The sequence below is a fragment of the Calypte anna genome, chromosome 12 (genome assembly GCF_003957555.1).
Source record: "Calypte anna isolate BGI_N300 chromosome 12, bCalAnn1_v1.p, whole genome shotgun sequence".
NCBI classification, from domain to species: Eukaryota; Metazoa; Chordata; class Aves; order Apodiformes; family Trochilidae; genus Calypte; species Calypte anna.
In genome coordinates, this window is record NC_044258.1 from 18019871 (window position 1) to 18031920 (window position 12050).

The 12050-nt window shown below is 40.7% G+C and overlaps 1 protein-coding gene across 2 annotated transcripts in view; it reads right to left on the reverse strand.

Moving 5' to 3' along the window:
* Positions 1–725: 725 nt before the first annotated feature.
* The window catches only part of PDZRN3 (PDZ domain containing ring finger 3), a 131857-nt gene continuing 120532 nt past the window's right edge, over positions 726–12050 (reverse strand). For both annotated transcript variants that reach the window (XM_030458270.1, XM_030458271.1), the window contains 5 exons: positions 8447–8545; positions 7499–7561; positions 6696–6797; positions 5596–5712; positions 726–4662 (listed from right to left, as the gene is read on the reverse strand). In XM_030458270.1, the coding sequence (XP_030314130.1) occupies positions 3118–4662; positions 5596–5712; positions 6696–6797; positions 7499–7561; positions 8447–8545 (1926 nt within the window). In that variant the 3' untranslated portion in view covers positions 726–3117. The remainder of the gene's footprint in view (positions 4663–5595; positions 5713–6695; positions 6798–7498; positions 7562–8446; positions 8546–12050) is intronic.

The window sequence follows — 12050 nt, forward strand, 5'->3', positions numbered from 1 at the left end:
GCCTGAGGAGGATGGGAACCAAGATTTGTACTTCCAAAGAAGCAACACTCCCTGTAGCTCCTTCCAAGTTTAAATGAACTTGAAAAAACCCTGGGAAGGAACACACCTTCCAGTGCTGATCCCTGCAGGAGGCTGAGTCACTGGGGTTGGTGCTGGATCAGCATCTTGCTTTGGGCCAGGACCTCGTGCCCAGCATGTGAGGATGGTTCTGGAGCTCTGTGCAGCAGGTGGAGAGCATTGGCTTTCAGGGAAAGCCTGTGGTGAGGCAGGAGACACAGGCTCTGCTGAGGCATGGAGAATTTGGGCATGGGATGTCCTGCACAACTAGAACAATTTCAGTTGTCATTTTTAAGCTCTGGAGTGTGCACTCTAATGCAATTTTTAGAAAAGCTGCTGGATGAAATACTTTCTCTTGGGCACCAGAGGCTGCCCTCTAGCCCCAGTCATTTCACTGGGTCAGGTTAGGAGGAATAATATGGAAACTTCAAATGCTTCCTTGCAAGCAGTAAAGTGGACAGAATCTCTCTTTTCAACACTAAGTAGTTTGCTAAGTCAGTGTGTGATAACTGAGAAAGCAAAAGGCAGCTCTGCAATTTGTAAGGCTTTTGGCCAGTTTTCATGGAATCTGGGAACTGATCACCTCTCTCCTTTAGTATTAGGGTTTATTAACTGACCCAAATGACAACAAATGCTTAGTGAGGAAAAACTCAAAGGTGTGAGAATAATTATTGGCCAATAATTTTATTTCAACATCTTAAAGAAGGTAAACTTTCATACTGATGATGTTTTGATGTCATTTCTACACATCACACTGAATTCCCCAATACCTTTCTGCTGTTACACGCATGCATACAATGCTCAGCATTTATAACTGATGCCAAAAGGAACCATTTCCTGTGCAGTTATTCCAAAGGAGCCTATTTTTGAGGAACACTTTGATAGTTCTTCCTTATTAGAACATTTCAATTCTTACTCTTGTATTTCCAGGTAGACTAAAGATGGCTGAATTGGCTTTTTGTGTCTGGTTTAAGGACTGAGATTCCCCACTAATTACAGCTCTGCCTGTGCATCTGAATTTCTGAGCTTTAGGAGAGGCAATATTTTGTTAGGGCTCTCACACCTGCAGCTGGGATGAACACAGCACGAACCCAAATTAAAGCAAATCTGAGATGAAGATAGCAGGTGTCTTATTTTGACAGTGAAGTAGTGTCTTGTGAAAATAACACTTTTTTTCCCCTGCTTTCTCCATGGTGATGACAATGTTTCACCTCACAGGAGGTGAAATCCTGGCTTAAGTCAATTTAAAAAAAAGTCTTTCATAGACTACAGTAGAACAAGTATTCCATCCCAAAGGAAAATATTGTTGGAAGATAAATTTACAGAGTTATTGATAGGAGTGCCAGATTTCAAGGGGCAGTGCCTATTTACATGGGGTGAAAATGCATTTTTGAGTATGGAAGAGTTGGATGTGGAATATGGTAGACATTTGTTCAGTGATATTTCAGTGGTACTTCACAAAGGGAGGACAAAATCCCCAAAACAAAGACATTATTTTCAGAATAGGCACTGAGAAGCTGCTAATCTCTGCCTTTCCAATATTTCACTTCTATAAATTGTTTTGATCTGTAGATTTATGATGGAAGAGTTCAGAGCAGCAATCTGGAGGAGTTTGGGAGCAAGATTTTTTGTGGTGGCAGGAGAAAAGAAAGAGGGGACTGAGAATCTGGGAGTTGTTTGTAATGAGGGTACTTTACTTCCTCCAGCAAACCTTCCCAATTTATATCTGAATTCCTAATTAGAACTAAAAAAATGAGAAAAGGAGTGAGATCTGTGACATTTAGTTTTTGTCTTTTTCCCTATTTCAATTTATATATTTATTTGCTTAATCTGTAGGTTTTAATCTATATATTGGATGGTTTTAATGCAAACCCACGTTGTAGTTTGTACATACCACTAAGAAACCCCAAACCAAAGCTAAACAGAAGAGCACAAGCCCTGTTTCTCTCTCACAGGTCATCTTAGATGTCTTATAAGTTGAATTTATGCATTGTTTTATTCTTAATATTTTTACTTCCATCTTGCCCTCAAGAAAATCTCAACCTAAATTTCCCCCAAAGTCACGAGGCAGATTTTCCCATTAGGTTTGACTCTTGTGGGCTGTCCAGGAATCCCTGCAGCACAGGACCCACGCTCAAAGAAAGAATATTCTATGTGTTGAAACCAGAGGGGAGTCAAAAGAATTTAAAATAGTTTGAAATATAAAACAATAATTTATTTTACTTCATTTTACTTGTTAACGTTTGTAGCTAATGATGATTTCATGAAACTGCTTTTATAATTCAATACATTCAAACCTATAAAGCAAACAGTTACTACCATGGGCTTTTCAAATTCTGCAAACTTTTATATCAACAAATCAGCTGTACATGCACGTTTTTTCAATAGGTTGCAACATTTGCAAACATGCTTTAAAATCATTTAAAGCTGCAGGATAGTGTACTTGGCTTCAGGCTTTTCAGATGAACCCTTATATACTTTCTTCAGAAACCTTAAAAAGAAAAATGTTTAAATGGTGATTGTAAGTCTAAAAACTGCTGTTTGATAAATGTTAAATATTACAAGAGAATGACTCTACTTCTGAGTTCAAACCTTGAGCTAAATATCGATAAACAGCACTTTGTGTAGAAGTGAACAACAGCAAAATAATATCACAAAAAAATACATATGTGCAGTTGCTCTTGTGGGGTTTTTGCATTTTTTTTTTCTTTTAGGTAAGGAAAAGCATGGGTACCTTTTAATATGAATATAGTTTAAGCAAATTACCTGTGTAAGTATGGTTAATACATTTCTGATATTTAAACACTTCATGTAAAAGGTAAGAAGTAAAAAAGTACAATCAGTATTCCAAAAAGCACTGCTGGTATTGCCTCTGAAGGAGATGGGAAAGCTTCCTCTCCACTTCAGGGTGGAGATCCCGGCACCCACAGTTGTAGAGTTCAGTATTTGAACTATAAACTTGATGACTGTATCTTATATACAAAAATCTTGCCACATTGAACGAGGCATTGATTTCTACCTCAATGGTAGTGTTTTATGTACATAATTTAGCAAGGGTGATTATACAGTAGTCACTGAGAGGAAGGAATTGTACACCCGTGTGCCGTCTGGTGACTTGGTTCCGTGGGTCAGCAGTTCTTGGATTGTCATCCAATTATCAAAGATCTTTTTATTTCTCTTCTTCATCATTTTTTTGTGGCTCAGTTCAATGATGTTCATCTCCTTCTTTTCCTCTGCACCTTGCTGTTCCTTTAAGCACTCCAACCTGCTCTGCATCATGAACTCCCTCCTCCTCCTCTGCTCCTTTGCTTTCACAAGATGCTGCTTCCTCTCCTCCTTGCTCCAGTACTTTCCCATCTTCATTTCACTGATGGCATCATCATCCGTGGTCATCCCACTCCGCTCCTCCTTGATCTTTATGGCACGTTCTCTCAGCAGCCTGTCCCTCACTGGCCTCTTAGTGATGTAACGGGTCCCGTCGCTTCTCACCTTGACTTTCCACTCCATCCTCGGCTCATTCGGGCTTGAATTCAAGTCTTTGCACATGCTCACCAGGCTCATCTGGCTCTGTGCATACTCCACTGCTGATTTCTGCTGGATCAGCTGCATGTAGCTCTGGTAGTGCTGTGCGTGGGCAGGGATGTGAGCGTGCTTATAGGGAGAGTGATGGTATGGAGAGACGTAGGAGCTAGAAGGTTTCTGACCATGAGTAGGGCTTTTGCTTCCATCGCTGCCTTTTCTCTCCTTGTTTTCCAGCTGCTTCCCAAGGTCAGGCTCTTTAGCAGAGGCGTGACATTTAGCACTGCTGGATTCATGACTTTCCGAGCTGGCAAACGAATTCTTTTGGGAGACACTATATGCCACTGCCCCCTCATTACCTTGACAGCCGATGCTTTCCGCAGTTCTCCGCAGGGAATTGTCGGGGGAAATCTCCAGCGTAAGCGGCGTGCTCCGGCAGCTTTCCCCTGTGTTGTATGCACTGGAGCTGTCCTTGTCAGACTTCTCAGGGAGCTCCGTGATGTCCGAGAGCTCGTGCCTGCGGACGTCGATGCTGGTGTTGTAGTTACGGAACCCGCTGTTATGGAGCATCCAGGGCTCCCGGTACTGCTCTTTCAGCTGCTGCATTTTGTGAGCTCTCACAATATTCAGGCACTCCAGCTCAATATTACGCAGCTCCTCATTCAGCATCTCCAGCTCTCTGTCAACACTTTCTTGGTCGCTCTTGCTCATCTCCATGCTGTGACAGTACAGGCTGTAAGGGTTGGCAGACTTCACCTGGCACTTCAGCTCCAGCAGTTCCCGGAATCGCTCACATTCATCCACGGGGATGCCAAGGAAGTCGACGTCTGTGCAGTCAGCAGAGATAAAGGACTCGTTGCTGAACTGCATGTCGCCGCTTCCCAGGGTGTCGTGGCTGTATGTCAGCTGCTTCTGGCTCCCCAAAGTGTTGGAGGAGGTGGTCTGATCATCCACGTTGTTCTCCTGCTCAGAGCTCTCATCGTTCCGAGTGCTGTCGTCCGTGCGCCCCACGCCGCTGTCCTTCTCGTGCTGGTTGGATAAAATGGTGGCTGTGTCTGTGGTACCTCCGTCCTCCTCATGCTTCTTCTAACAGCAAAAATCAGAAGAGAGAAAGAGAGATCATTGCAAGGGCATAAAGAATTTCAGGGTGTTTATTTTTTGAGAGTTTCAGGGTGTTTATTTTTTTGAGAGTTTTCTTCTCTACTGCTTTTTACCCGTCTTATGTCCTTATATTTACTTCTAAGGAAATAATATTATTAAGAACTCAAAGAAACGGTGACTGAAAACACAGTTGTGCTGTGGACATCCTTTTCATAAGAACCTGAGGTTTTTTTTCAGTTACATAATAACAATGGTAGAAGTAATTTTCAAAACGTTTGTTTTCCCACTTAAGTGCATAAAAAAAAGCATCCAATTGTATGACAGTGCCCAAGTGAGAGTATGTCCCATTAGAAAATGAGGCTCCTAGAGGATTTAGAGGATTCTAGAGGATTTAGAATTTTAGGAAGCTCTAGAAAAAAAGTGAGGCAAAACCTTAAACTAATAATGCACTTGCATGACTGCACTAATCGTGGCAGGGAATATGGGTCCAAATCTGTGGCTTTGCTTTGTAAAAGCTTTTTCATGTAGAACTTATTCCTGTCTTTTACCCAGCTTCTCCCTTTGGACTTTAAGGTTTTGGGAGGCAAGCTTTGTTTTCAGTGTCTGCATGCACACCAAACTGAAAATTTTAAATTATCTCTCTGCCTGCTCTTTCTACCTTACACCCAAAGTGACCACAGCCAGAAGAGTGAATTTGTAAGAACTATGATCATGTTGTTGTAAGGAGTAAAATAAATGGTAACCTTTGAAAGTATTTTGGTCCCCCTGATAAAGTCTGTAGTCATGTAATATCTTGATTTTATGGAAAAATTGCCTCAACTGTCATTTGAGACACTAAGTGGCTCCAGTCAAGCTCCATACTGGAATCCTGAGTGTGATGTGAAGTTTTGACACCAACATGTGACAGAACTGCAGTACCTGCTGAAGCATGCTGGCAGTAAATTGCATTGCCTGGTGGTGCTGTTCCTCCAACATGTCCATGTGCAAGTCATCCAGAAAATCATTTCTGTCATCATCCATCCATCCTTCATCCAGCTATGTGAGAAAGGAGGGAAAATCAAACCGAAAGTTGTCAAAAGAATGAAGAGTGACATAAATTATGTTCCTTTTTTGTGGAAAGTGACAGCAACATCTGAAGAGATTCCTTCCTGTCACAGTGTCCTGGAAGGAGCACAAACCTCCTTGTGCAAAGTCTTGGTATTGACTCTCTTCCCTCCCCTCAACTGCCTCCATCTCCAGCATTATTCTTTTATCTTCAGCTGCCCTTAATAAACAAAACAAAGTTTGCCTTTCCATCCATGGAAGTATATCTGAGTTGAAGCTGCTTTGGTTTGTGTGTCTCTTGATGAGGATGTATAAAAATACCCTAGGGCCTAAAGCTTGAACACACTTGTGAGACCCTTAAGGGAGAAGTGCTGGAGAGGGCTCTGCAAGACATTTTTACTCCCAGCCTCATTTATCCCCATGGGAAAGCTCAGAAATATGCAGGCTAACAGGAGAGCCATGAGCCGTGTCTCCAGGTACCTTGGCAAGGGTTACTCTCACAGCAAGAGGAGCAGAGTCAGATCAAAAAATAGTGCTCATGGCTCTGTGTTCCACATCTTTGTGCTGCTCCCTGCTCCACAAAGGGTTCTGGTTCAGCCTTTTATTACAGCTGAGGGTGCATCCTGACAGCATTTAACTGCATTGAGATAGTGTATAAAAGGCTAAAGAGCAGGTGTTTCAGATAGTTAAGGAATGAGAGTTTAGAATGTTCTTAAAGCTATGGCTTGAAACCATCCATAATAACTTGCCCTGCAGCATCTATAAATCCCTGGATATCTTAGAAATTGAATGTTAATATCACTACTTTGCTGAATTCCATTATTTTTGACCATGTATATATGTCTAGTCATTGTGTAATATGGTTTTAAGTAGATTTAAGTAGCTTAAAATTATTCAAAAGATCCTAACAGCCTTGTACAAAACAGCAGCTCTGTCAGACTCGAGAGGGGTTTTTTTTGTTGTTGCTACAGTACCTGAATTTCTGGTCTTGCAACAAGTAAGGAGATATTCTTGCTTTCTTCACTGGTGAGAAGTGCCACAGCTTCTTCTCGGTTCTGTACCTCTATGCCATTAATCTTTAGAGAAAAGAGGAACAGAGTGAGATCCTTTCCTAAGGGCACTTAAATCCTGTTGAGATGAGCTCTGCATGGCTGGATAGGTTCTGTGCCTGCCCACATCTCCAGCAGTGGTGCTCAGATAAGTGTCAGCAAAAATGTCTTGGTTTGGACACACAAAGCTGTTCCTATCTCTGCATGTGATGTTACAAACTGGAGAAAGGAGAGCTGGGCAGGAGCTGAATCCTCCCTTGGGCTCTGGGAAGGGACAGGACACATCCCCAGGTGGGACAGGTGGATGCTGCTCCCACAGACTAAAGGGAACGTGGAGCTCTCCATGTGGAGCTACTCCAGTCAGTGCCTGGGCCCTTCTGACACAGCAGGGTTGCAGGATTGCTGCACCTGGAAGAGGACCAAGCTGAGCAGGTACTGATGTGCCTGGGGATTATTGGGGCTGCCCAGAGACATTCTGCAAAGAGAAATTTCTTGGGCCAAAGTAGAGGGGTTTTGTGGTAGAAAGAAGACTGAAGAGCAGAAGTGTATAGGGTACATGACATCTGCTGACAAAATGCTTAGCCTGAAGGGTAGGACCAGTATAGTCCTCTAGTTGGCCAGAACTGTATTTTACTCTTTGTATTTACAAATATTGATTATACTGAAAGAAAGGCATTGCAGCAGATTATGGTGTGAGTAAGTAGACTTTAAACCATTTACACACACACCTGAATGATGCGATCCCCTTCCCGGAGTCGACCATCTTTGGCAGCAATGCTGTTGGGATCAATCTACAAAAGAAGAGAATTGTGAGTGTCTGGCCTTTGCAGAACTCAATATTGCTCTCATTTAAAACCCAGTTTTGGTAGGATGACTGTGAGCCAGTGTGTCTGTTGTTCCTGCTGTCCCTGGGGTGGTTATTTCTCACTTAGTAACTACAGGATTTTTCCTTGCTTATGTCAGACAAAGTGAAACACTAATTTAAATGATCAAGTCAAACCAGAAACCTATTTTCCTGAGATGTGTCTTCAGAGAATTAAATTTATCATGTTTGCATGATATTGAGTTACCTCACAATCTAACATCTTGCTTTACTCTACAGTACTCTGACTAGAACGAGTTTTTGCAGACAGAACAGGAAGGATGATTTCCTAAGTGTGATTTATTTCAATGGCAGATTTTAGGTTTAGTTATGAGGTGTGGGTTTGTTTTTTCTTTTCCCAAAAACCTGCTGCTACCCTGAACTGAATGTGCACAATATGTAGAAAGGCTCCTTATTTCATGAGAGCAGAGAGACAGACAAATGGGCCTCAAATATTTGCAAATAAAAATGTGTGGGGTTTCTTTCTTCATTTATATACTTTTTAGAATAACTGAGAGCAAAATTAAAGGGTGAGTGTATTCAAAATACTCTGAAAACAGCCTCCAAAATTGAATGTTGAGACTGTGTTGGGGCAAAACCACTGTGTGTTCATGTTCACAATATTCAAGTTTGACTTCAGGGGAGGCAGGATTTCACTCAGACTGAAGGGAAGGAAAAATTAACTAGATTTCTTCCAATTATTGCATTCTGGCTCTTTTTTGAGTGTTGTACAAAGAGAAGACAAACGTCTTAAACACCCACCACTGCAGCTTAAAAGATAAATTGTATCTTATGGAAATCAGCTCAGTCTTACCTCGCTCACATAAATCCCCATGTCATCTTCATCATCTGTTCTGTAACATACAGTAAGGCCAAGCTTGTCCTGGCTGTTCACTCTGTGTAAATCTACTTCCTGAGGTTTAAAAAAGAAAAGAAGAAAAAGAAGGCATATTGGCATTGAGACACTGATGACTGATGGAAGCCATTTTTCAAATACAATGAAAATATTTTGCTTAAGTGATATAGTGGATCTCTTTTCATTTCACTTGTAGACGAGATTAACTTACTGAGCAAAACATGATTATGTGCAGACAATCAATACCTGGGGCATTTTTGGCCCTTCAATCAATATGAAGTCATTTTGAAAACAGACCTTTTATTGATTTGAAAGAAGAAAAATTACCTATATTTCATGTAGTGCTAAGACTTCAACTGCTGAAATACTCACAAAGTAGGATTTCACTACTTGCCACAGCTGATATATATTTCCTTGTAAGCAGGGAAATTTTCTGGCTAGTCAGAGAAAAATATAATACTCTATTACCTTAACTTGTGTAATTTTCATTAAATAATTTAATACATTTCTCAGAAGTCTGAATGGAAATCAATATATTGTCAGGAAAGCATTTGGTATTGGTAATAGAAATATAATAAGCACTTCAATATCTTGCAAGGTTTGGTTTGAGCCAGGTTATGGTTTGTCATTCTAGTGCTCTTTGGTAGTCTTGGAGATGTGAAAAAAATGTTTTTCCTCTCTGCTTTTTTGCCACGCAGACTTCACATGGTTTGTTCTTTCTTAGATTTGCTGTTCAGTGACACTGGATGGCTTGTAAAATCCACTGGGTTGCCCCAAAACTTTGGGATGCTCCTGCCTAGTGCACAGTGTGCCTAACAGCATCCATCGATTTTCCCTTCTCACCTCTGAGGAACATCCCAGGAGCACCAGGACCCCAGGTCTGCTCTCTGTCATTCCCAAGGATGCTGCCCTAGGCAGGGAGGATGATTCTCCATGCACAGGTGCAGTACTAAGTGTAGTTGTGGTTTTTATTCCATTTAAAAAGTGCTTGGCAATGAGTGAGGCTTTGAGAGCTCTTGTTCCTCTGCAGCCCAGGCTGGGCAGGAGGGAGGAGGTTGGGCTTGAGGAAGGGAGGGAGTGGGACCAGGCAGAGGAAGCAAAGGGATGTGGCTGAGAAAGAGACCAAAGCCTTGGCAGGGCCTGAGGGGTGTCCCAGCCCAAGGGCAGACCTCAAACTCGGTGCTTATGCTCGGTCTCATCTCTTCCAGTGGAATAATTCTGATAACACAACTCATTATTTCTACCTCTATCTGTGTTTTGAGCTGTGCTGCACCATTTGTAAGAGGCAAGACAATAAAACAAGCTGATATGAATAATTTATTGGCATGCCTACATGACAGCTGCCAAGATCAGCAATCTCATGTTATTTACTTGTCAACATGTGTAATTTCTTTTTTTTTTTTTTTTCAGTAAAAGAAACGTAGCTGTAAATGTCAGTGACATTTCAGATGGTATTTAAATGGTTTCAATCAATAGTATCCATAGTGAACTGCTGTTCTATTTCTCCCTCTTTTGCTACCTCAAGTTTGAACACAACACTTTAATACTGGGTTCTTTTTTTCCCCCCAGATTTCTTAAAGTTTTGGGGCTTTCTAGAGACGAGATAGAAATTCTTCAGAAGAAATTATGAGACAAAGTGGAGTTGATTCTGACCCCAGCTGATCCTTGGGAATTCATTTCTTTTGCACTGAATCAAGGTGCAAACTGGGGATGAGGTGGGAACTTGTGAATGGGGCCTAATTTAGACTTAGAATGATTCCTGCATTTCTTGCATTCTTTCTTGAAGAGGTGAAATCTTTCTGTTAGAAGTTTTTATACAGTTTACTAGTTTGAAAATGTGGCAAGAAACTAAAGCTGCAGCTCCTTCTACTGTTTGTCATACTGGTAGTGAGAGTATAGATAACAACATAAAAAAAAAACCTCACAAAAACTAAAGAGCTAAAAAAAAGCAAGTTTTCTTTGGTCATATTTTACATAGATCCTATTTAAACACATTCTGGAGTCCCAAACCATATACACTTGCCAGCACCTTTTGGAGCAGGAGGAGGAGAGGGAGCAAGCTATTGTTTTATTCTTACCTGCCCTGTGTTTTGAATGACAATAGGTGCTTTCCCAACAGTGTGCAACTATAGAGAGCATCATTATAATTAAAAAATAAGCATGGGTTTATATTTAAAATGCACCATCCAGGGTGTCACATTTGATATACTGGCAGGGAATAAAGCATCTGCTAAATTAAATAGTTTATATTTTTAAAGGAAAATGAATATAAATTGTTTGAAAACAGACTCGTAAGCAAAGCAGCAGAAAGCTCAAGCAAACAAAAAATTTTTGGAGCAGGTGTTTAGAACCTGAATTTTTATGAGTAATTTAGTTGGCAGACTTCCCCTTGGGTACAATCCCTCTAGTCCTTGATAGGAATAGAACAAGTGTATTTGATGCTACCCAAATTATGATAATTTTGTGTACTTAAAGATAGGAGCAGCTGCTTTCTGCAGGTCTTTGTGTCAGTAAAGCTTTAGTATACCCAGAAAGGTTTAAAATATTTCAGAGATAAAAGTGTGCAATTCCAGTTGGAGTTGAAGAACCAACTCTGGAGTCTTCAAAGAGAAGGTTATTTCTCATCTTCAGAGTCAAGTCTGTACAGTGCCATAACTACATACAAGGGAAAACCAGAACATTATGGTAGCTTGTATAATTGCACCAGGAATTAATTAACACGGGCCTGGAGAACTCTGAAGATGTAAATTCAGTGCCACTGGACTTGCTCTTTCTTACTCTTCTGTTTTCTGGCTTCAGCAGTTCCTGCAGTAGCCACGTGGGTTTTCAGATTAGTCTGATGTACTCTATTGTCTTGAGATGAAAAAAGGTTTTGTGTGTCCAACTGGAACTCAGATGCTATTTTAATAAACTCTCTATAAAATCATAACTACATTACAAAACCTATCAGCTGCTTACACTGGGAGGCACAAGTTCTTTAACACCTGATCCAGATCTGCAGGAATTAATTAACATGCAATGGTATCCATTGAGCCTGCTTAATATTGGGGCTGTGTTAATATGATATATGAGAAATGTAACAATTTCACACATGATATGACTTCTACAGAGACAAAATTCCCTTCTTTAGATCAAAGTGATGTTTTGAGAGATGTTCAAGGGAGGAATTTCCATGCCATTTCAAAACAGTTTCCCCAGGAACTGGCTGAAAGCATTTTGGCTCCATATCCCATGTAGAGCCCAGAGAGCTAATTGCTGAAATCCATATGGCATTTGTAGCAAGACAAGAAGAAATGAACATGCACTATGACATTATACCTGCAACTGCTCATAATAATGAATTAAGAGTAAGTGATAATAGTAAATTAACCTCCATAAGATCAGACGAGCCTTCATTTGCAACAGATTATTGAATTATTGTACTGCTGATTTAAAATTATGACCTGCTTGCAAATGTATAAATATCAAAGTCATTTCTCTAACCAGACAGAAATGAGCAGTAGAAATCTGAAATGAGAGGGCAACAATGGGGGAAAAAAACCCCAAGTTCAAATGTTCATAA